At 42.8% G+C, this 26100-nt stretch overlaps 1 protein-coding gene across 2 annotated transcripts in view; it reads left to right on the plus strand.

Moving 5' to 3' along the window:
- The window catches only part of SPAG16 (sperm associated antigen 16), a 761887-nt gene that overhangs the window by 479576 nt on the left and 256211 nt on the right, over positions 1 to 26100 (plus strand). For both annotated transcript variants that reach the window (XM_061607700.1, XM_061607701.1), the window contains exon 14: positions 24717 to 24782. In XM_061607700.1, coding sequence (XP_061463684.1) covers positions 24717 to 24782 — 66 coding nt within the window. The remainder of the gene's footprint in view (positions 1 to 24716; positions 24783 to 26100) is intronic.

Below are 26100 nucleotides of genomic sequence, written 5' to 3' on the forward strand. Positions count from 1 at the left end.
CATTGAGTTCAACAGGACTTTGCAAAGTCCTGTTGGTTGTGTACAATAAATATATATAATATTGCAGTCTTACTGGCTTGTTTTCCCTAGGATTTGGGATGGGAAGGATCAGTAACAATTTGCTGGTATGGCAAAATAAGATAAGCATGGCTGAACAGCAGATAAACTGGAGTTTGCTCCAGTTTCCTCTGTCTTTAGAAATCTCAACAGATAAAGTCTGGTTTACACATGGCTCTTTTGCATGTGATCCAGGGCCATAGCCTCAGGGGGCCTGCAAGGGTCTGGCCTCTTTAGGGATATTCTACACCTCTGCCCTAAGTAGATTCCACTTTTTTAAAGTCTCAGTCCATTTAATTATGTATCTATAAGGAAATGTTTCCAAGCAGTATTCTATCCAATAAGACATAAACATTCCCCTTTCCCCCAATATTTTAGCCAGTAAACACTTTAATTTTTAATTTATGTAATTACATTTTAAATTATATAATTAAATACAAAATATGTTAGGCTACTACCTGCATTTTGGCTGTGGCTGTTCTGCACTGATTTCCTCACTCCTTGCGGGCGTTCCCTTAGGCTCTCTCACTACAACATTTCTTTATAAGGGCCTTGATGTGGTTGTAATATGTAGCCTAGCCAAAATTTGATTCTATTAGCGGGCATTGGAAGTCATCACACATGTAAAATTAATAAGATGCTTGAATCCTTTGAGGCATGAGAGCAGCTAGTTGGATGGTCGATTCTGCCTGCTGAGGAGGAGCAGTGAGGCAGATGAGTCCCCCCCACCAGCAATGACAGTAACACAGACAGCAAAGATTTATGAGTGAAAACAGGCCACAATGGTATTGGATTAAAGCAGGTAGGCAGGGTTGGAATGGCTGTAGGATAAGGATCTGCTTTCATTCCCTTAGCCTGTGCCGGTGGAATGTTTGTCCCCATAACTAGCAGCTAAGTGAGCCACCTTTGGGTGTTGGCCAGTGTCAGGCCTGATGTCGTGCATGCCAGTGCACCTATGCTCCTGCTGGTCAACAAGTGGGGGTGGGCGCATGCTGTATGAAGCTGGGCCCCTCCCACATTAGGAGCATGGTTGACGTGTACACCCCACTAGACCCATTATGGGGTCCCCCTTACATTTGATCCTGCTCAATGCCATTTCCACCTTTAAAGTTGTGACAGAAGCATATGTACGCCTAACAATTGAAAAGCAATCACTGAGGGATAGTTGCAAAACTTCCTCAACCAAAAGTTTATGTGACTGAGAGGAAAATTCCTATCCAACCCCGTTAACCAGCAACCCTTTTAAGACAAGATCAGTGAAGCTCTAAAATCGAGGGTGGGTAGGTAAGCTGGTTTGTGAAGAAAGAGGCCAACTGCAGCAGGGCCAAGACCTTTTAAAGGCCTGGCCCCACCCCCTCTTCCTAGTGCTCTCACAAGATTGCCCAGGACTACTGGCTATCCCGTGAGAGCTAGTACAAGGGTGGGAAGCTTGAATCCCTGCCTGTTGCTGCCTAGGGCCATGCACCACCCCACAACAGCACCCTATGCTTACAAGCACAGGGCTAGGGATTTATGAGGCAGATGCACGATGTGCCCCCCCCCACTAGCAACAGCAATAAAACAGGGAGCCACCCTTGGGTGTTGGCCAGCATTAGACCCCAAGAGTTGTGTACTCCAATGCACCTACCCGCTGGTCAACCAGAACCCAATGTTGTGCCAAACAGGCAACATCATCTATTCTTCCACCAAGCAGGTGACATCAGCTTTGATGCTAGCTCCAGTTGATTACCTTGCATGCACAGAGGCCATGCTCCCCTACTTGTATCATAAGTAAATCAAGCAGGCAACAGTAGTGAATCCGCCACTCCACCGGTGGATGCAGCTCTTCATACTTCATACCGTGTCTGAAGATCCAGGATGCATGCACTCATGATCACCAGCCAAGCTGCCCAGACCAAAGTGTGGAACTTGCACAATGTTCAGTGCTGTGCCTGACAATCCACACTCTCTTCTGGCCTGAAACAAAAGCAAAAGTTACTGGCCGTATGTTGATCATGCTGCACGTGATTGTAATCTTGAATTGCACACACTTGCCAGTGGCCTTTATTTGGGTTGCTTGCAAGCCCCATGCTGCTGTGGAAGTGGAAGCCTCCAATCCTAAATGAATGAGTCCAGAATTTTCCAGAGGGCAAATTGGCTTTAGCAAGCCATAGCCACAGAACAATGGAAATTGATGCCTAGGGAGAAATAACCAGGTGAATGAAGAGGTGTAAATCCCTGTGGCTTCAAGCCAATATAAGGGACCTGGGGTGGGGGATGATTTGAGGGGCAGCGAAGACTCTTTAGCTTTTTAATCAGTCTTGGAATTACAAATCTGGACAGTTAGCCCAGATAGGAGGCAAACATGTTGCACCGATTGAAAGGTCTTGGCAGAAACATCTCCCTTGGTAGCCATTGTGAACTCACTCACCAGCAATACCCCAAGCATGCTCATGTGAACTTTGTCCTGAGGAATGCAACTTCATAACTGGATCAGCAAACCAGCCTGATCTACCAAGAAGTTGATCTACCAAGTGTATCAAGATGCCATGAGTAAATTGGGTGGCAGCTGTCATTTCTGGGTGGGTCCTGCTGCTTACAACCCTCTATTGCCCTGCAGGTCTTAAAGGCAAGGGATGTTGCTTCTGGGTGGGCAAAGGAAGAGGCCAGCTACAACAGAGCCGAGGCCTTTTAAAGGCCTGGGCCCGGCCCACACTTCCTAGCACTCTTGCGAGATCACCCAGGACTACAGGCTGTCCCGTGAGAACTGATGCAAAGGCAGCCGGTTAAATCCTCCCACCCATTGCTGCCTGGGGCCATACACCACCCCACAAAAGCACCCCTCACATAGAAGCACAAGATTAGGATTTCTTGGAAACCATTGCTCTGTATGTTAGATGGAACAATCAGCAAAAGCAAGAGAATGTAAAGTTGCATGATAATGTAGTCTGATTCGAAGATTCAAAACCTTACAAAGTGAATTGATTACTTTGTCTCTGAAGACTAAGGAAGAAGGGATCTTCATGTATATTGTCGCTTAATTAGACCTCAGTGTCATACATACTGAAATGGACTTGCATATTAGTGTGCCATCTCTTTTATATCAGGTCTTCTGCAGTCTGCAATTGATCCTAATTGGGTCTGTTTCAGTCCACCTCCACTGTAGTACCCAGTACGAACCCTTATTGCTGCAACTCCTCCATTTCCACTAAACAACTGAGGTGAGCCAGTGGTAAAGAAGGCTAGAATCAGATGGTGCAGTGGAATCTTTCTTAAGTGCTACATCAGAGATGGAGAACCTGTGCCCATCCGCTGTTCGATTATAGGTCCCATAATCTTTGACAATTGATCTTGCTGATGGGAGTGGGGGAGTCCAACAAAATCTGGAGGACCCCAGGTTCCTCACTCCTGCTCTAAATGTTGCTGTGAGGGTGAGCAGACAAGTCCAGAATTGCTGAAAACCATGCAAAATGTATTTCCTATGGTTCCCAGCTTTCCCAGAGGCTGCTCTGCATGCATATGACAGTATCTATACTGTCACCATGGTTAATGTTACAGCAGATATAACATTTAACCTGATTAAGGCAGATGAGGGAAATTCACACAATGGAGAGGAACGAGTTGAAATAGGGAGAGAGATATTTGGCCTATAGCCCTTATGTTCCAAATGGAACAAGTTGTATGCCAAATGTGTGATGTTGGTTCTCATGGTGGGGCTACTGGGAATAGAGCAGATGCCGGAGTGGCATGCTTTGTATGCTGAAGGCCCCAGGCTAAATCCCTGGCATTGCAAGTTAAGAAAGAACTGTGTATAGGAGAAACATCTGCTTGAGACTTTGGAGAGCCACTAGAGCAGACAACAACATGCTGGGCTAGATGGACCAAGAATCTGAAAAGTGATAGCACATTTTCTTTTCTGTTTTCAAATGCAATCTAGGGAATAGGACTGCTTAATGTACTAAAGTTCTTGGACTGCTTAGTTTCCTATCCCAGTTTTTGTTTTCTGTTAAACTTTCCTTGTCAGTTAGAATCCAATGAGTCCTGCAGGACGTAGGGCTTATCCACATGGGAGCATTTTTTCATAGCAAATACATCGTATTTGCTTTTACCATCATAATAGATTTGCAAGGTCCACACTTTGTGCTCAATGATAGCTTCAAATCCATTGTTTTCCATTAACACAACTAGGTGTTCCTCTGGGAAGGATTTGTGTCGCTGTTTCCTTGTGGCCCAGCCTTCTACTTTTATATTTTTACTCAGGTTACTCAGTTACTGGGCATGTGCAAATATTTTTCACCTGAGCAGTATTTCCACTCTCTCCTGCCCATCCCCAGGCTTCTTAAAGTTTGGCAGTTGAAAAGACGTGGGGTCATCTGCCCCCCCTTTCTCTGCTGCCCCTTGCTTTTTCTGAGTTTTTTTTTCCCTCTGGAAAAACAAATCAACATAATATCAATATTTCTTTTTTAAAATATCAATACCAATATTGATATTTTCTGAAAATATCAATATTTTCTGAAAATATAAATATTGATATTTTTAAGGTGACTTTTTTTAAAAAAAATCCTCTTTAGATTTTTTAGGAAACAAAAAGAGTGAAGGAAGTTTGCTCGGGGAGAAAGGGAGGAATGAAGGGAGAGCTGCAGCAAACTGTGAAGGGGGGAGGATAGAGCAGTCAGAAGTTGCTAGATAAACCACTGGAAACAAAATGGAATTCATGGGAGAGTTAGTGGGCAGAGAAAGGGGAAGAGCTGAAAGTGATGATTCACCCACCCATTAAAAACCATTGAAGCAAACCATCTGCAAAGATGTGTGGGACGCAGTGGAGCCATATTGTTCTAAACTTTTTCATATTATCAGCGGATTGGGTTAGTACGAATTTACAGGGGGAAAACTGCGTGATAGCTTCTGTTTGCCAGTAACATCATGTGAACCATGCAAATTAAAAAGCGATGGAAGTAGCACCAAACACACACCAAACCGCTGTGTAGATGAGCCCTTGGTGGAGAAAACAATCTTTCTGTCTAGTCAAGTAGCATCTTTTAAAGAATGTTAGAAACTGGAGTATTTGAAATGCAAGTGTTGATAGAAGACTACAACATATTTCACTTTAATCTGGAGAACAAAGCTGAATAGAGAAGCTTTTTCCACTTCCTAATTTATGAAACATTTATCTCGGCATCAGGTTATATTATAATAACACAGATGTGGCTTGTCAGCATTTCTCTGATAAACCCTTGTTTTCAAGGCTTTAAATGAGAGGCTTAAAGGCTCACTTAAATTACCTTCACATACATTCAGTAAATTGGACTAGGAATACGGTTTATTTTTTCTCCTTGCTAATTAAGGAAAGAACAGTTGGGATCTTTTTTGGTTTGGTGGAGTACACAAAGTAATAACTCTGTTCTAGCTGTGTTCTGTGAGAGTTCAAAGGCCAGAGCAGTGAACAAGTTGAGAACCCATTGAGAAGTATCATCATTTACAAAGACTGAGGAAGGACTTCCTGTAGCTTGAAAGGGCATGTAGAAAGACCAAGGGTTAGTCTGGTTAGCTTTGTAGCAATACCAGATAAATACAAAACTAAATAGCAAGGTAGTTAACTAAAATGGAGCAAATGCTAGCAGGCAACTTGTTTTATGTTATATATTGTTTTATTTGTGTTTATTAAGGCTAAATCTTGCAAGACTAGTATAATTCTCTTCAATTTAAGAAACAATTACTTTCAACAGAACAGATGTAACAATGATGCAGAACAAATTTGGCATCCTTTTTGTGACCTTTATGCTATATGGAAGATCTGACATCCATTTTAGGCCTAGGTCCAAAGAAGGCAGTCAATCTGTGTCTGGGTTGTACCATTTCAGACTGCAGGTGTGGGTTCACCTCAGTAAATGCTCCTCCATATACAAGAATCCTCTCCAAACAGGAAACTAGCATGTCATTGAAAAAGAACTCTTCTTCATATATGGGGAGTGAGGGCTCAGAAGTGGGTCTTGCTATGTCACCACTAGCCAGCTGTAAGGCATTACTCCTTAATTTACTGTCCAGTCTGTCACCTGAGGTGGCATGTTCAACCATTCTTATAAGCAAAAACAGGCAAACAAGTGAAGAAGGTGGTAACATCTTCATAGGCTTTCTTCATAGGGAAGGTCTGGCAAACCTTGATTTCAGAAAGTAACCTACTAAGGGCTTTGAGCAGAAACAAAATTGTGAGGGTAATTGGCAGCAAGCTAGTCAGGAAATTCTTTGTGAAGCTGCACTGTGGCATAGAGAGCTTTACATGGGGTTTGGCAGGGCTGAAACTGAACAGAGCTTGTCTCAGTATGGAATGCAAGAGAAAATTATTGCCATTACTTTATGTCTCTGCTATAACCTGTGTAGGTAATTTTTTTTTAAAGTAAGACTTATATAACATGTAAGCAAAATGCATTGAAATTCAGATCAAAATAGACTTCATGGATGTTCTTCTGTAATGAGCCATTGATTGTGGAGTTGTTTGCTTTGAATAGCATGACCATGCACTTCAGCCCATTTCCAGTTAAGTACAGTTTATCATTCTGCTGAATTTTGATGTCTTCACACCTAAAATTACATTGATCACAATTCCATAAAAGAAAAGAGTAATTTTTAATAAGCTGGGCATTCTTTTTAACTCAGAAGTTTAAAAAATGACCTGATAGACTTTTCTTAAGTGGTCAACATATATATTATAAGCACAATCCTTTGCATAATTCCCCACACTCTTTTTTTTTAAAAAAAATACATATATCGGAGTATAGTTACAATTATAAACAATGTTCTTCCCAAATTGGGAAAGAAAAACATAAGACACAAGCCAGATAAATTGGTCCATGATTTTTACAAATGTCTGTAAACTTTTTCATACAGGAAATCAATATATCTAGGCATGAAATTTTCTGAAAATGTTGATGTCGAGCTTACCTGTCTTGCACCTTGATCTTGATGAGCAGTGATGTTTTTTAAAAACAGTTCCACTAAAAATATGAACAATTCTTGGCTATTGATATAATATTATTGTAAAACTGGTGACTTCAAGGTTGGATTACTGCAATGCACTCTATGTGGGATTTCCTTTGCCCTTGATCTGGAAGCTGCAGTTAGTGCAAAATGCTGCAGCATGGCTATTGACAGGAATGAGACCCTGTCAGCATATAATACCTCTGTTCAGAGATCTGCACTGGTTGCTGATTTGCTACCAGGCCTGGTTCAGGATGTTACTTTTACCACATAGAAAGCCCTTAATAGTTTAGGACCAGTTCACTTGCAGAATCGTTTTACCCCATATGTGCCTATTCATCCATTTCCATCCGTGGAACTGGGGCTGTTACAGGAGTCATATGATGCTCGTTCAGGAGCAGTAGTGTAGTGGCAACTTTAGAAGTCCAGGGGCCCTTCATGAGTCATCAGGATTGGCCTCACAAACCAAATCTGACAGGTGACTGGGGGCGCCCACCTGTCAATCACATGGCATCATTATCCAACCCATTTATCAATACCCCTTGCAGGGGGTTCCCAAGCCACATCATCCTGCTGGCAATCAGGTGCTAGAAAATTGCTGCACATGAGGCGTTGCTAGCCCTGTGCTGAGCACTTCCTGAAGCACCAAACATTGAGTTAGCAAAGTGGTTGTTTCTCCCCTCCCCATGAGGGGTGGCGACAAAGAAGTTGGTATTTTAGAGGCATTGCTGCCTGCAAGAAAGGTACCTCTCATAGCTGATCTGCAAAAAGCAGGTATATTCCCCCTGCATTTTGCACATCAGCTGAGAGAAGAACTTTCTTGCACATGACGCCTGTAAAATACAAGGGTCATTGCTTGACAAGTGTTTCTCCTTGTACAGACTCACTGCAACCAAAGCAGAAGGCGCATGGGGGAAGAGAGAAAGAGGGCTAAGAAGAGTGGGTGGAGAGTGAAGTGAGGTGGCATTTCCTCACAAAGGGGGCAAAGGAAGGCTGAAGAAAGGCTGCCTGTAAAGTACAAGGGAAATTGCTTGTAGTTCCCCCCCAATTGTGCTTTTTGCAGATTCTCTTTGAGAAAGGGGGGGGAGAGCCTCATGGAGGGTGGGGGGAGACAGAAAGTACCAAAGGGCTAAGAAGAATGAAGCTGCCTGTACTTTACAAGGGGAAGCAATCTGCTTTTTGTAGATCAGCTGTGAAAAAGAGTTCTGTCTCATGATGTCTGTAAAATACCTCCACTCTTTTTAGCCCTTTGTCTCTCTCCCACCCACCCTCCACTTTCTCCCAGACAATCTGGAAAAAGGACCATTGAAGGAGAAAAAAAATGCTTTACAAGCAACACACCTTGTATTTTACAAGCAGCCTTCCTTCTTTCAGCCTTCCTTCCTTCGTCCCCCTTCTCTGTGAGAAAACACTGCTTAGCCTCACTCTTAGTCCCATCCTCCCTCCCACCCCAATGTGGCTGTCTTCACCTACCCTCCACGTTGGCTGCTATGGGTCTGCATGGGACTGTTTGAAAGCCCTTCATTTTAGTAAGATTCTGATGCAAGCCCCTTCTTAAATCAGGCTTGGCTGTCCCTCCTCTTCTCAGTAAACGTCCTTCTCTTAACTCCTGCTGACTCTCTCCCTCCTTGTGTTTCTCTCCTCCCCACACCAATAGATGGTGGGAGCCAATTAGCATGCAAGGATATTAATACAGACTGCTGAATAGCTGTAGTGACTCCTGACCTTGCTGGATTCTCTGGCTCTCTTGAGGCAAGAGGAAAGGGCGTAGCTTTTAAACTTGGTGTTCAGGAATTGTGATGGCTTTATTGGCTGTAGAGACAGACAGAGGGACTCCAAGAGGGGGCTGGCAGGGGCTGGCTGCAAAAAAAGTAACGAGTCTGCATCCCAGAGTATCCCCCAGGAAAACATACCTGCTAGGCAGTTGTAAGAAATCTATCTTTTAGTATGGCAGCATTGATACTTTGGAACTTCCTGCCTATTGACATCAGGTAGATACCTTCAAGAAGTAACGAGTGGGGTACTACAGGACTCGGTCCTGGGCCCAGTGCTCTTCAACATTAGTATTAGTTCCCCTCTATTCAGTACTGGTTAGGCCTCATCTTGAGTACTGCATCCAGTTCTGGTCTCCTCACTTCAAGAAGGATGCAGACAAACTGGAACAGGTTCAGAGGAAGGCAACAAGGATGATCAGGGGATTGGAAACAAAGCCCTATGAGGAGTGACTGAAAGAACTGGGCATGTTTAGCCTGGAGAAGAGAAGACTGAGGAGAGATATAATAGCACTCTTCAAGTACATGAAAGGTTGTCGCACAGAGGAGGGCTGGGATCTCTTCTTAATTGTCCCGGAGTGCAGGACACGGAACAATGGGCTCAAGTTGCAGGAAGCCAGATTTCGACTGGACATCAGGAAAAACTTCCTAACTGTTAGAGCCATACGACAATGGAACCAATTACCTAGAGAGGTAGTATGCTCTCAGACACTGGAGGCATTCAAGAGGCAGCTGGACAGCCATCTGTTGGGAATGCTTTGATTTGGATTCCTGCATTGCACAGGGGGTTGGACTTGATGGTCTTCCAACTCTACTGTTCTATGATAATTCTATAATTGTACTAATTTTTGTTTAGGCAAGCATATGCAGGCATAGTTACATACATTTAAAGCTATTTTTAGCTTATAATTTACAAATGTGTATAAATATCTATTTTTAACTGTCTTACTGATAGTTTGTAAATCATTTTGAGGTTTTATTACAATCAAATGGTATATGCATTTTATTAAATAAATATATCAATTATTAGTAGAAATTATTATAATATTATATGCATACTATATATATGTACGCTCCAGGTTTCCTAAAGTAACCCTCACATAAACAGATACATGCCGCAATGCATAAGACTGTAAAAATATGTATGTAATAATACCTATACAATTGTGTTGCAGTAATATAGCTTAGTTTTTTAGTTTTTAGTTTATAGTCTATTTATATACCACTTTTTCGCCAAAAGGCCCCCAAAGCGATGAGCAACATATTAAAACAGATTACCAAAAAAATTTACATAAGAAATAACCAGTAAAAAATATACAGTAAAAATACAATGCAACAAGAATAATGCAAATACAAGAACAACGCAACAAGAACAAAGTAAAATAAAATTGCAACAAAACCAATTGTTTTCAAATGATGCACACATTTACCACAGCAGACGTGGTCTTAGAAGAGTCACTCCTTCTTTTCTTCAAAGCGCATAATGTCGTTGGCCAAGTTGTCCTTCTCCACCTCCACGCGGCCCTTGTTGGTGGCGAGCTGGTCCACCTGCCTGGGCTGCAGGGAGGAAGTCCGACTCCACAGGTGGCACGCTGCTGTCTCCTGCCTGGTAGCCCAAAATGGTGAATCCTAAGCCCATTTTAGTGCCTTTTACAAGTGTAACAACTTTGACTTCAGAAGACCACAGTTCTAGCTCCATATCTTCCTCCTCTTTTTCTTCTTCCTCTGGGTCAAAATCTTTAGGTTGCACCTTTGGTTCTAGAGAGCAAGCAATGATAGCTGTGGACTCATCCACAAAGGATTCTGTGCCATCATCAAACAGGCGGCGACAACAAACAGCAAATGGAGGTGGTACTTCCTTCAGAAAAGAAACGGCTTCACGACAGGATTTTCCATAGAGTTGAACACCATTTACTGTCACTTCAAAGTCAGGTCCCAGCAGTTTTCCCCACTTAGATTTCGATTTATTTTCTGGCGATTCTGGAGTTTTCTCAACTGTATGTAGTTTTTGCTTCCTTTCATTTTCAGAGTTGTCTTTTTGCTCTTGAGGTTCCTCACTGTCATTGGGTGCTTTCCCACTGCACTTTATTCTATTATTCTGCTGATTTATTTCCTGTTAATTTGCGCATAAAATTTGAGCTTTCACACGACATAACGTGTAGCTCCAGAATTCTGGTGGAATGTAGTGGAAGTTTAATGCTAAATTCCGCAATAAATGATACTGGGAAAATTCCGATAGCAAGGCCGGGGACATGGAAAATCGTGGGAGTTTTGCGCTAGCTGCTGCTGCTCACGTAACAGCCATCCCAGTAGGCAGTGAGTTCCCACCCTTACCAACAGCCCTCCCAGCATGCAGTGCGTTCCCGCCCTTACCAACGGCGCTCGTCATGCCTTCCAGCCGATCCCAGCTGCTCCTGAGAGAGGAGCCTGTGCTGCTGCACCTGTGCTGCTGCGCCTGTCAGCTGATCGTGTTTGCGATCGCGCCTCTTTCAACCCCCCCACGCACCGAAAGAATAGGCCTCAAACCAGCTCATCCAGTGTCACGTGAGGCCGAATAAGGGGGGGGGAGAAAAACTGTGCTCTGTGTGAACGACTGTTGCGCAAAATGCCGGTATAACAGGTACTGTAGCGTGAAAGGGATTTTTTAAATATGGAACAAAGCGCTACCTTTTTAATCCAGAAAACTAGCGCTATTAGCCCCATGTGTGAAAGCACCCATTGTGTAAGGTAGTTTCAGTAGGTATATTTGGCTGCAGTGCAACTCTGTCTAAGGCTTTTTCTGAAGAGAAAGCATCATACAATAGTTTCTTTCGAAGCAGTGCCAGGTCTACAATATAGGGCTTAATGCTTATATATATTGTTGCATATATTATTTGCATATCATTAGTTGGGCTTTTTGAAAATGCACAGTGGCTTGGACATAAGCCAACATGTGATACAAGGGGCAGCCTAATGAAGGCAAAGTTTCATCGGGTCAGAACTGCCAAGTTCTGTTTATAAAACCATTTAAGACAGATTTTTCCTCCATCCCTAATTACATCATGTTGAAGAAATTACTGGATATTAGACCATTCTTAATAGCAGCGAGAATGGCAATTATATATTAAAATATTCTAAACAGCAGACGATTAACAGCTAGTGTTTAGCCAAAATGTGCCAACTCAGGAGAACACTTGCTCATTCCAACATTAAATTTAATCTTTGGGAATTCAAAAACTACACCAAAGCCTCATTTTATCAGTGCAGTGATCATTAGCACAGCCTAGGTAGCTAGGGATGGACAGGAAAGGCTTTGCCTGCTGGATCGGCTGTACACATGGGATGCTCATGTGACAGTGGGTAGAGGAAGCCTGCTGGATCTACAGCAGGTTCCACTACCATATGCTGTTGGGCTGGACCAGCTGCACCCTATAGGATGTTTGCGTAAGTATGGGAAAAGGAAGCCTGATGGATCCACTGCAGATCTCTCCCCCTCCCCCCATCAGATGCTGGGCAGGAGAGGCTTTGCCTGCTGGTTGGCTTCCCCACTGGGAGGGAAGACTGTCAGTGAACAGACAATCCTTTCAAAAAACAGTACAGCCTGCCCACCTGACAAATCTGACCATGCTCAGATGGCCTGTAATGGATGGAGGGGAATGTGGTGTGAATAGGAAACAGTGGGTCAGGGCTCAGTGATTAAGTGCAAATACGTATGTGTATTGATGACAAGAAGATTTATGTAACTTTAAAGTTCACAACAAGGACATTGAACTTGTCAAGGATTATCAATACCTTGGCACAGTCATTAACCAAAATGGAGATAATAGTCAAGAAATCAGAAGAAGGCTAGAAGTGGGCAGGGCAGCTACGAGAGAACTAGAAAAGGTCCTCAAATGCAAAGATGTATCACTGAACACTAAAGTCAGGATCATTCAGACCATGGTATTCCCGATCTCTATGTATGGATGTAAAAGTTGGACAATGAAAAAAGCAGATAAGAGAAAAATCAACTCATTTGAAATGTGGTGTTGGAGGAGAGCTTTGCGCATACCATGGACCGCGGAAAAGACAAATAATTGGGTATCAGAACAAATTAAACCAGAACTATCACTAGAAGCTGAAATGATGAAACTGAGGTTATCATACTTTGGACACATAATGAGAAGGCATGATTCACTAGAAAAGACAATAACGCTGGGTAAAACAGAAGGGAGTAGAAAAAGAGGAAGGCCAAAGAAGAGATGGATTGATTCCATAAAGGAAGCCACAGACCTGAACTTACAATGTCTGAACAGGGTGGTTCATGACAGATCCTGTTGGAGGTCGCTGATTCACAGGGTCGCCATAAGTCGTAATCAACTTGAAGGCACATAACAACAACAACCATTAATGACAAGGATCAATAAGAAAAATGTGGTTTTCAAGTGAGATAATGCTAACATGTGGATGACCCAAAAGACACAGGCTGGTCATTTTCATGTTAGCAAAGTAAAGACTCAGCCTGCTCAGTTTCACATTAGCGAGAGGCAGGCTGGTCAGTTTTGTTAGCAAAAATCTGGTGTCAGAAAAAACTGCAGAAGCTTGCAGCAAACAAGTTTAGTCCACAAAGATAGCAAATGTGTGAACTATCAGGAAGTCCAGTACCAAGTTTGATTTTAGCAAGATTCTCATCCATCCCTAGTCATAGCTGGAAACAGGTTTCTTCTTCCTTCCAGAAAATCACCCTTAAGATTAGGATCAATTGCATGTTCAGCTTTTTTTATTTGAAAAGTTGGTCCAACTTATTCCAGGAAATAAACAAAATAATGAATAAAAAAATTAATGCTACCCCACAATTGGCTATCTTAAATTTGTTCATAGATGGTGATTCAGACCTGCAAAATTAAGCATTGGCTACTCATTTACTACATGCGGCATGTTTCATGTTGGTGCACTTTTGGAAGGACCTATCTGGAGCTAACATAGAATATTGGTATAAGCTGGTCTGGAACGAAGCATTCTTAGATAAACTAACACAATAAAGAGTCAAAGTAAAAGATAAATTTGTTTTGACTTGGTATGATTTTGTACAATACATGAACCAGGAAGAACATGGTCAAGTTTCTTTGCTAGCATATAGATGGATTTGGTTTCTTTAAGTGGGTTTTTTGTCTCTCTCTTTTCTGGTTTATCCCGTACCAAAAAAGGAAAGGAAAAGAATAAATATGAGTAACTTAAGCAGTATATTCAAAATTGTAAATGAAAATTCCTGGCTTTGAAAGTTGAATTTCATAAATGTGCTGTAACACCAACCAATATGAGTTTATTTTAAGTTATTGTTGAGTATTTAAGTTTGTTAATGTTGCATGATTTATATATGATGTTTTTATCATGTTTGATTATGTTCAGTAATGGCTTAAAATTAATAAAGACTGATTTAAAAAAACAACCAAGTATTCTGCAGTCCCCCACTCCCACTTTCTGTTCTCAGTGGTACTATACTATTGTTTGTCTGTTACTGTGCTCTTCGTTAAAAGTGCAGTGTGTCAAAAATACATCCTACTGAGACATCACTGAATTGAATACAACTTTCTGAATAGCTAGTTGTGGCCAATTGTACTTTCTGAGTGTTTTTCTTTTCTTGGCTGTTCTCCTTACCATCCCTGGGTATGTTCTGCATATGTTATCTGAAACCTGGAAAATGTGTGTACTTCAGAAGTCCAGGATCCAGCTTGTGGTTTGAGCACTTACTGGATGCCAAGGGACTTCCCCAATAATAATGTTGGGAAACGTTACGGGGATAAATGTTCAAAATCACCCTTAAATATTTAGAAAACCACAACCAAACAATGTATCATAGTGCGAGTAGCTGTCTATATTTATTCAGCCAGAACAGTTTAAGGAGTGCATGTTAATTTAAAGTGTTACTTTGATTGGAATGAAACCACCAAATCCTGGAAACCTATTGCTACAGCTGTGAAAATGCAATGTGGATTTTAAGGTGACTAAACGTTTACAAAGAATACAGTTACCCTCAGAAGAACTGTCACCTGAAAAATATTCAGTAACACATTACATAACTTCCTATAGTATTTTCTTACCCAATTTAATCTACCTACCAGTATCTTCCCTGAGGTGCATATATACTCGCATCTCTTTCTTAGCTAATAGTTCCAAGGTAATTATTATTTAATTTTTATCAAGATCTGATTTTAATTTGATTAGATTTAAAAGGTTCCCCTTTCAGAGTCAAAGGCCACATTCACACCAGACATTTATTCTACTATTCACTTTAAACAGTCATGGCTTCTCCCAACGAATCCTGGGAAGTGTAGTTTGTGAAGAGTGCTGAGAGTTGTTAGGAGACCCCTATTCTCCTCACAGAGTTACAATCTCCCATAGGGTTTTAACTGTCATTTACTCTTTCCAGGAAACTCATAAGGACTGTAGCTCTGTTAGGAGAACAGGAGTCTTCTAAGAGCTTCCATCACATTTCACAAACTACCCTTCTCAGGATCCTTTGAGGGAAGCCATGACTGTTTAAAGTGGAATAATAGCGGAATAAATGTCTGGTGTGAATAGGGGATAAGTCATATATACAGTTCTTCTTATAGATGAGGGTATGCAATGGTAAATTGCAATTAAGTATTATTTGTTTTATGACTAGTGATGAGTGATTCCCATGATTATATGGCTCAACCTGTTTTCTGAGCCAGTCCAACTTCAGCTGCCATCCACCACCTCCTTCCCACCCACACTACCCTCTGATCCCTAACCTCCCCCTTCTTTCTGTGAATGGTGAAAAAGAAATCCTTAGCTCAGAAAGTTTTTTTCTCTTTAAGATGCCATTGTGTTACCATCCAGATGGCTTAACTCTCCATTACACAGAGAACTATGCCTGACATACAAAGCATCAGACATGTATCTGGCCAGGAAAACCTCCTTAATTGTTCTGTTGAGCAGGAAGGAGTGGTGGCACATCCATCGATTTTCAGCTCCTCCTTGTTTTCTTGGGAGAGCATTATCTGCTCAACATCTCAGGTGTAGTGTGTGCACCCCTCATCTTTCCTCCCACTCATCTCACAACATTGAAATGAGGAACCAGTCCTTATACAAAGGTGTATCTTCATGAATATCAGAAGAGACCTGTGCTAATGAACAATTAGTTAGGCTTCAGAATTTAAGCTGTTTTGTTGCTTTTCTCTGATACTATGCACATTTGCATATAGGCAACTGAACTGCAAAGAAGTAACTTCATGTAAGGGGACCTACAGGAGGACTAAGCAGGGAGGGGCTAGTTGGCACCTGCCTCTTCTGCTGTCCCAGCCAGCAAAAGTGTGTGTGGGTTTTTTGCCTGCATCAATATGTTTGCCCTGTGAGGTAGCTGCCTGCATGTAAGTGTGTTTGGGTTGATTGCAGGGTGGGATATTGTTTGATTGCTGGCTGAGTACATACACCTGGGATGTAGGTGTGGTCCAGAGCCTGTCTTGCTATAAGAAGTTCTGCCGTGTGCAGTGGTCACCACTTCGGGTAGCTACTGGGGTAGGGGTGTCCTTTCTGTCATTTGGGACACAGAATTGTAGGCCAGGCACTGTGGTGACAGTCCTATGATCCTTACCCAGGGTGAGAGCCTGGGGGAGGGGAACACTGGTTTCGTAGTGTTTCCCCCTGCGTGAGAGACTAGGGGAGGAGTGTTGGAATAGCACTATTATCTTCTGTCTGAAAAAGTGGGATGCACCAACTACTAGACCATAGCTTGTTGTCAGTTCATAATTTGACCATATTCATCCATGAATTGATTGTGGATGAAGAGGCTGACTTGGTGTGTATCACCAAGATATGGATGGGTGAGCTGGGTGCACCTGACCTAACTCAGCTGTGCCCATCTGGATAGTTGGTATAGGCTAGACTAGGGGGTTGAGGGGGGGGTTGCTGTTGTCCATAGAAGCATTGTCTCCTTCACCAGAAAACCTCTTCTTCTTGAGATGGGCTTAGAGGGTCTGCATCTGATGTTGAGCCAGAAAGACAGACTGGGGATGCTACTGGTCTACTGACTACCCTTTTGCTCAGCAGCATCCCTGACCAAGCTGGCTGAAGTGGCATCTGGTGTGGTATTGGAGAACTCCAGGACAATCGTTCTGGTTGACTTCAATATCCATAGGGAGGCTGCCATTGGCTCAGGACTCATAACCTTCATGACAACCATGGAACCTTCTCTCATGGTCATCAGTCCAACACATTGGGCAGGGCATACTCTTGATGTAGTCTTTATCCCAAGTAATAGGAGGGATGGACCCTAAAATAGGGGATGTGCAATGCACTCCTTTGTCATGGTCAGACCATTACCTAGTGATTCCCCCCTGTAAGGGTGGTGGGCCTGTTTGGATGGCCCACCCTCAGAGACTGATGGAACCTGAATGCTCTGGGGGATTTTCCAATGGAGAAAGCTGGCAATCCTGTCAAAGTCCTTGTCTCACTATGGAATGGCAAGATGAAATGGGCAGTTGACTCTATCGCTCTGATCAACCTCTCTGGCATTGAGGAGCCTGAGTGGCTTCAGGCTATGAAGCAAGCCAGATGAAGACTAGAGTGCAAGTGGCACAAGCCTCACTCCCAAACTGTCCAAACACTCAGACATAGTTGTGCCTACCATGTGGCGGTGCAGGTTGCAAAGAAGGCTAATTTTGCAGCTTGCATTGCATCCTCTAGTAGTTGGCCAGTGGAGTTATTTCTGGAGGTTATTTTATTTATTTATTTATTTTTAAAACTTATATACCGCCCGACTAGCAATAGCTCTCTGGGTGGTGAACATAGATACAATAAAATACAATATAATACAAAACATCAGTCTAAAATCAAATTTCACAGTCTAAAAACAGCAAAGGCTAAAATCAAATTACAAGCATTACAATCATTAACAAAAAATTAAAATGCCTCAGAGTAGAGAAAGGTTTTAACCTGGCGCCGAAAGGATGATAGTGTCGGCGCCAGGCGAACCTCCTCGGGGAGACTATTCCATAGTTCGGGGGCCACCACTGAGAAGGCCCTTGATCTTGACACTGCCCTCCGGGCCTCCCTATGAGTCGGGACCCGGAGGAGGGCCTTCGTAGCAGACCGTAGTGTACGAGCCGGTTCATAGCGGGAGAGGCGTTCCGACAGATATTGAGGTCCCGCGCCGTATAAGGCTTTATAGGTTAATACCAACACTTTGAATTTGGCCCGGAAGCGTATTGGAAGCCAGTGCAAGCGGGCCAAAACAGGTGTTATATGGTCAGACCGCTTCGTTCTTGTTAGCAGTCTGGCTGCCGCATTTTGCACCAGCTGTAGCTTCCGAACCGTCTTCAGAGGTAGCCCTACGTAGAGCGCATTACAGTAATCCAAACTCCCACTGTGGTGAAGGGGTCTCTGGAGCATTCAAGGACTTGCTGCGACCAACTGGCTACACACTTTGAGGATAAAGTTGCTCAACTTTGGAGTGACCTTGACTCTGCTATTGTTGCCATTTCAGATGAAATACCCAATTGCTAGAGTCAATAATATGTTGTGGGATCAGTTTCAGCTTATGCAGTTAGCTGATGTGGACAAGGTGTTGACATCTACACGTCCAACCACATGTCTTCTTGACTCCTGTCCCTCCTGGTTTATTAAATCTAGCAGAGGTGGTTTGACTGTGTCCAGAATGTGGTTAATGCTTCATCATGTGAGAAGCATGTGTTCATCATGTGTTCCTGCGGTCTTGAAAGAGGCGTTGGTGAGGCCACTCCTAAAGAAGCTGGCCCTGGACCCTTTATTGGTGTAACTATTGACCGGTCCCAAATTTCCTCTTCTTAAGGAAGGTGGTAAAGAGAGTAGTGGTGGGGCAGCTGCAAGCATTCTTGGATGACACACATTATTTCAATCCATTCCAATCTGGGTTCAGGCCTGACCATGGGACTGAGTCAGCCTTGGTTGCCCTGATGGATGACCTTTACAGAGAGCAGGAGAGGAAGGAGTGCAACAGTGCTCCTGCTTCTTGATCTCTCTGTGGCTTTCTATACCATTGACCATGGTATCCTCCTGGACCAGCTCCATGGAATGGGAATTGGGGGGAACCGTGTTACAGTGGTTCCAGTCCTACCTACAGGAACAAAACCAGAGTAGTGTTGGGTGATTGTTTTTCAGCTGCCTGGCAGTTGTGCTGTGGGGTGCCACAGGTGCCATCTTATTCCCAGTGCTATTTAATATTTATAAAAATCCTCTGAGAGTGGTCATTAGGAGTTTGGAGTCAAGGTATTATTGGTACGCTGCTACCAGACTTTGTTTCTGTGTAACATCTGAATAAAAAAAGGCTGAGCAGGCTCTGGACCAGTGTCTGGATGGAGTGGTGGGATGGATGAAGGAAAATTAGCTGAACTTGAACCCTAGCAAGATGGAGGTATTGTGGTTGACTGGTTCCTAAATCCTAGAAATTGGTCAATTGCCTGTCCTGGATGGGGTTGCACTCCCCCTGAAGGAGCAGGTACACAATCTGAGAGGTACTTCTGGATCCAGTTGTTACTAGAGGCCCAGGTAGTTTCAATGGCTAGAAGCATCTTTTATCAACTGCACCTTGTGAGATCATTACAACCATTCCTAGACCAGGAGAGCTCAGCCACTGTAGTTCAGTTACTGGTGATTTCAAGACTGGATTACTGCAATGTGGTCTATGTGGGACTTCCCTTCCAGTTGAGCCAGAAACTGCAATTAGTGCAGAATACTGTAGCCAGATTGCTGACAGGAGTAAGGCCCAGTCAGCATATAACTCCTCTGCTCAGAGATCTGCACTGGTTGCCAATTTGTTACTGGGCCAAGTTCAAGGTGTTGCTACTAGTATAGAAAACCCTTAACAGCTTGGGACATTTACTTGCAGAGTAACATGCAGAAATGGGATGAACCAAATGTAACAGTGGAAAAATGTGACACTGAGAGAAACCAGAATTGACAGATTCATCCATCCCTACCCACATGCATGAATAAAGTTTCTCTTACAGATTCTCAGCTTTGAGTAGTGACTATTCTTCTTCAACAGAAGTCATGACTGAAGCCAGGATCCATCTAGATCCATGGAACTGGACTGATCTATTTCTAGAATTTTGCTTTAGATTTCTGTAGTTTTAAGCATCTGAAAGGCTAAATGGAATTTTAAGAAGTAATTCATAGAGATACAGATCTCTAAGATATTTTGAATAAATGAACAATCCCAAAACATCAGTCCAAAGCACACCACTTACAGATTTGGTTCCAAAGAGTTCATTATTGCTCATGAAAAGTAGATGCACTTAGAAGTATGTTGGAAATAGTATGACTTAACTACATTTCCAGATTTTATTCAGACTGCGGAGAAATAGATAGGCACCCTTAGGAGAATTGAGTTATAAGGTTTGCATAGTTTAATAGCGCTATCACTAGCTAGGAGTTGTTATCATTTTCTTTCTTTTCATATGTAAATCTACAACTAATGTGAATGGTCATTTTGCAAATTAGCTAGAGAATATTCCTTGGCAAGGTCTACTGTTGCTCCAAGTTAAAATTATAAACTTGATTAGTCAGGAACACTCTAAAAATGATAGAATCGATACAATGGAAAGAACTTTGTTTTAATCTTACTATTTTGTTGTGGAACATTATTAAACAAACTGCCTAATTGAATAGATTGTGTAATTACAATAATAATATTTGGAATTCTTTCAGGTTTAGTATTGATTGGGAGTTCCTTAAACCCAATTTGGATGGTTCTCTGTCAGAGACTAATGGAATCTAATGGGTTCCTGAAATCTCTTGGAGCTTTTACACTGGCTAGAGCAGACAACCCTGTTAGAGTCCTTGCTTCGCTGGGCAACAGTGAGACGTGTCAGCCTGTTGACAGTCACCCTTGAGTTCCCTCTCCACCACGATGGAGTCTGTTCTGCTCCTGGGTATACCAGAAAACTCAGGGCAATAAAATAATTTGGACAATGGCTAGAGTGCAAGTGGCAAAAGATGCACTGCTCAGCCAACCACATACAAGCGAGAGGGCATAATTGCACCTACTGTATGGTATGGGGAAGCAGGCCCTCTTCTCTGCCTCTATTGCATCCTCAGGTAGCCATCTGCTGGAGCTTTTTTCTATTGTCCAGCATCTGTTAACATCTACTCTAGACCCTTCAGAAGCCCACTGTGATCTGTTCGCAAGGCACTTCCAGGATAAAGTTGCTCACCTCCATAGCAATCTTGAAGCCACATTTATTGTATACTCCAATGAGGTGTCTAGTACAGTATCCGCTGTGACATTATGGGATCAGCTTCAGCTGAAGGGGCATGGTAGTGATCCATAAAAATTCCATCATTCTCACCTGGAAGCCAGTACATCTGGGAGCTGTATGTGAGGGTTTGTACTTGGTGTTGAGAGGAAGAAACACAACAGGGATCCTTCTGGTATACTGTCCACCCTACTGCCCAACAGCCTCCCTGAATGAGCTAGCAGAAGCAGTCTCTGGTGTATTGTTGGTGAATCCAAGGACACTAGTCCGGGAGGGCTTCAATAACCATGTTGATTCTGCCTTGTCTGGACTGGCTTAGTACTTCATGGTTGCCATGAAAGTCATGGGGCTGCCACAATACATCATGCACCCAACACATGACACAAATTAAAGTATATTTGCTGTATATTTCCTCTCTATATGTATCAGTGTCTACATACACCTCTATGCCCTTGTATATTCATGCCATATATTACTCTTATTGGAATATTTCTATATGCTTCTGCACTGCTATGCATTTACTATAAATATTATTCTATCGTATTCAAATTTATAATTGTATCTTTAAAATATATATAAACATGCTCTTAGTATTAAAAGTGACAGAAACACAGTGAGATAAAGGCAGGAACGTTTATAACTTTCTTCATCTTGTTTGTAAAACAAAGTGCAGTGTCTGTTAAATTGCTTGTATGCACTATGGAACCAGCTAGTTGCCCAAGGCCACTGATGACAGAGTGGTCTATGTCAGCCTTTCCCAACCTTTGGGTCCCCAGATGTTGCTGGACTACAACTCCCATCAGCCCCAGCCAGCATGGCCAATGGTCAGGAATTATGGGAACTGTAGTCCAGCAACATCTGGGGACCCAAAGGTTAGACAAGGCTGGTCTATGTTATAACATGTAGCAGATATGTGGGTGTGAATGAATTTCTCTTTCTAGGGCTTATGGCTGAAACTGGAGGCTTGGAGCTGCTGAAGGTTATCCAGATGACAACTGGGGGTGTCTGGAATGCATCAAATGTAAACAAATGTTCTAATGTACATCGGATTACCCTAAAAGAAATATCATGACCAGTGCCCTTGATAGGCACCCAGATAGTATGAGAAAGAGGAGATGCAGTCCTGAGAACACGGATGTGCCAAGAGACTGACATTGCCGGCCGGCCAATTGATTTATGCGATACCGGGGCTCACTGAAGATATCAAAAAGACTTTATCTGACTATAAAGATACCCCAGCTTCACCAGAAGATTTGAAAAGTTTTCTACCGCAGCCAACCACCTGAGATGCCCTAAGCATGCTTCCTCTCCTTCTCCAAGTCTCTTCTTCCTCACTATTGTACTGGTTGGCCACCAGCTACTTGTGTGATTATGAAAGTATGAAAGATAAGGATTATTGGGAATATCTAATATTGCGTGTTACCATTCCTGCAATGGGTGACCTTTTATATTGGTGTGGGCCCAATACTCCTTCTGTTCGTTCCTGCTATCTCCTGGCTTGATAACCCAGTAGTGGCTTTGGGTTCATTGGTAAGACCTAATTCCCCAACACTACATGTCACACATACTTCAGGTCATACCCTAAATCTGGTTTTCACTACAGAGGGCATTGGGAAGCTGAGTATTACCCCATTGTCATGGACAGATCAAGTCTTGGTGAAGTTTGTACTTTTTGCATTGTTCCCTTTGTATTTCTTGTGTTTGTTCATAAAGAGCAGAATCAAGTATCAGTATATGTTAGAGAAAGTGATAGAAGGTAAGATATAACAGCAGTAAGATAAATGAGTTGTATACTCATCTCTACCAGTACTTTGGCTATCCACTTCAATTAAAAAGATTAGCTTTACTCCATAAATAAAATGATTATTCCTATCAAGTAGCTAATGCAAGATTTATAGCAATGTATTCCTCATAAAATAATGGTTATTTTCTCCTTAAAGAGATATATATATACTTCACTTTAGCTTCTCTTAATTACATGTACAGTATTCATCATTGTTCTGACGCAATTATTTTCTATTTTTTAAGTATGTATATGACTTTGGTTGTACAGTGTATGTTAAGTTACTTAACAGTTGCCACTGACTACCTTTTTTAAATGAGGGACAATGTATACTGGGGATCCAAACTAATTTGCAAAATAACACCTTTTAAAAGTCTACCATTCAGAAAATTGCATTTCTATATTTGCAGATAAGTGTTTGAAATATGAAATGTCACTTTTGGGGCAAGGCAGAAATATCTAGATGTTATCCCTAAACTTGATTAGAGTGCAGATGCTGTTTCACAGAACCTATGTAGGATGGTTGATCCCCCTTCAAAACTTGTAGCTGTTCTGTCAAGGAGTCAATCTGCCTGTCCAACTGAAAGTTAATTCTGGATATCAATACAGTAGTGTCTAGGTGTCCTTTCCCTTCATTTTCTAGTTAGTGTTGTGACTCAGGTTGGGAGGGGAGGCATCGATGAGGGTGGTACCGAGTTTGAGGACTGGGGCAATGAGCTGAGGGAGGAGTCAAGCAGCAAGGAGAGGTCACAGTGCACCCGGACCCCTGGCCCTGTCAATTCAACTCCCCCCGATCCTGCCCTCCAATGGAGTGCAACCTGAACTGTCAAAGTTTGTCCTGTCAGAGACTGCTCCATTAGACATGGCTCCCTCGCCCATGCCAGCCTTGTCAACCTGGCTTTCCCCAGCCAAGCACCCTGCAGCTTCCCACGCTCGAGCAGACAGATAGCCCCCACCAGTCAGAGGGGGGAGCTGAGATCCAGCCCCCACCATCCCATGCTCAGATGCTTCAGAGGTGTGAAGTTCAATGGATGGAGTTGAGGAGGAGCCGTTGTTTACATGCGAAAGCCAAGCCTACTTAAGTGGACTCAGGGGAGGGGTTAGTTGCTGAGTCAACGTCTGAGAGCTGCGAAGACATGCTTAGTCAGTATTAATTCAGGGTAAAAGTTCCTAGAAGGCATAGAGAGGATAATGAGCTTTAATGCTTTTGATGTATCTATCACTTTAATAAAAAGAGAAAAAATCACAGACACAACTGCAACTGAGTCTTTCGACAACGGGAAGGACAGATAGTTACTTTTTTGCGGAGGAGCTTAAGGCCTTGGAGCAGCAGGTTAGATGACCAGAATACAAGTGGCAGAAAAATTGTACTGCATCTGACCAAGCTCACTGTAGCCTGTTTGAAGATCTATGAGATGGTAGTGACAATGGCAAAAAATTCTTCTCACTAGTAATTCTGGGGTGGAGCAGTCTGGTTATATGGAGTAACTCCACCAGACAGAGGACATTCCCTCTCAGCTCCCATACCAGTCCTGCCTGGTAAAGAGCAATCAAGGATTTTGCTGGTCTTGTAACCAAGCCCAACAATGCCAAGCTCTTCAAGACTGTATCAACTGCAATAGAAGGTGACTTGTCTGAGGAGGAGCCAATGGAGAATCCTAACCACTCCCACCTTTTTGCACCTCATTTGTCTTCTGCCCCCCAATTAAAATCCTGACCAAGGTGTTTAGTGCTCGTATTGTTCTGGAATATAGGAAGGGGGAGAGTTTATTGGTACTATACACAAGGTTGACTATCATCTTTCCCCATAGCTTATTCGTCTAGATGGAACAACACAAAATCAAACTATCCAAGTTTATAAACATATGATGCAGGATATGTGATCATCTGATTAGTTATTCTGATTTTTATGTATGTTCTTGTTTTTTTTTAAAGGGGCTCTGTGCACAGACCTTCTGTGGTCACATGCATTCCTGCAATCATGCTACATTCAACATGAAGGTAAGCTATAAACATTAAAATAACTTGTAGTCTAGGGCAGAATTTTTCTGTCAGAGTTCTCATAATTTGTTGAAATTAATTAAAAATCAGCCATGTTCAGAGACTACCTATAATCCTATTACTGACCTTGCCCCATACTCTGAACTTCATCTTTCGCAGCTTACAAGTTTAAAAAATGCCTGGCTGATTTTTAATTAATGTAAGAAATTTAGCATTGAACTCAATGATAAAGCCAGGCATGCTCGGTAAGAACCAATTGTCAGTGTTCTAAAACCCAGACTCCCAGCTGCTGGGCTTGCCTAATCATGGGCCCACACCCATGCCAGACCTTTATTTCACTTTAGACAGTCATGGCTTTCCCCAAAGAATCCTGGGAAGTGTAGTTTGTGAAGGGTGCTGAGAGGAGACTCCTATTCCACTGACAGAGCTCCAGTGGCCAGTGGTTTAACAATCAGCCGCTCTGACTAAAGCTCTGAGGGGAACAGGCCCTCTCCTAGCAACTCTCAGCACCCTTCACTAACTACACTTCCCAGGATTCTTTGAGAGAAGCCATGACCGTCCAAAGTGAAATAAAGGTCTGGTGTGGATGTGGTCAGGGACAGCTTTGGTTTTAATTTGGGTGGGAGGCTACATGTGCCTGCTGTAGAATAAAAAGTGGGGGGAATGCTGAAAAAGAATGATACTGTTCACAATGTTTTCCTTTTGGAAAGGGGCTTCCCCTCTACCTAGTGCCCACCCATCCAATCCCCTCCTGTCCCCCTTACTCCCTCCCCCTTACTTTCTCCCCCTCCCATTCCTACCCTCCTTCTCCCCTCCCCCAGGTCAGTTTCACCTACCCTAAGCATGATTGCAAAGGAGTAAATCCCACTGAACGCAGAAAGCATGCAAATGATCAAACCTGCCCTCTCCTCCTCCCTCCTATCCCCTCCCTCTTGCCCCTTCACCCCTCCCTTCCCCTCCCCATCCCCTCTCCATCCCCTCTTTCCTCCTCCCCTCCCCGCCCCCTCCTCCTCCCCCATGGTCAATTTTACCTATCCTAAACATGATTGCATGGGAGTAAATCCCATTTAACTCAATAGCCATGAAAATGATCAAACCTGCCCTCCCCTCCTCCTTCCTCCCATCACCTCCCTTTTGCCACTTCCCCCCTTCCTTGCAATCAGCCCAAATAACAGAAACAAGACATGTGCTGTGCTGATCTTGTTTTAGCAGGGAGGAAGCAACAATATTAAAACAGTTGATAGAGTTCAGATAGTCACTTTAGATATGTTTGATTTACTTTGCAATTTTATTTATATATTTATTTATTACATTTATA

This window comes from Rhineura floridana, chromosome 2 (assembly GCF_030035675.1).
Source record: "Rhineura floridana isolate rRhiFlo1 chromosome 2, rRhiFlo1.hap2, whole genome shotgun sequence".
Taxonomy (NCBI): Eukaryota; Metazoa; Chordata; class Lepidosauria; order Squamata; family Rhineuridae; genus Rhineura; species Rhineura floridana.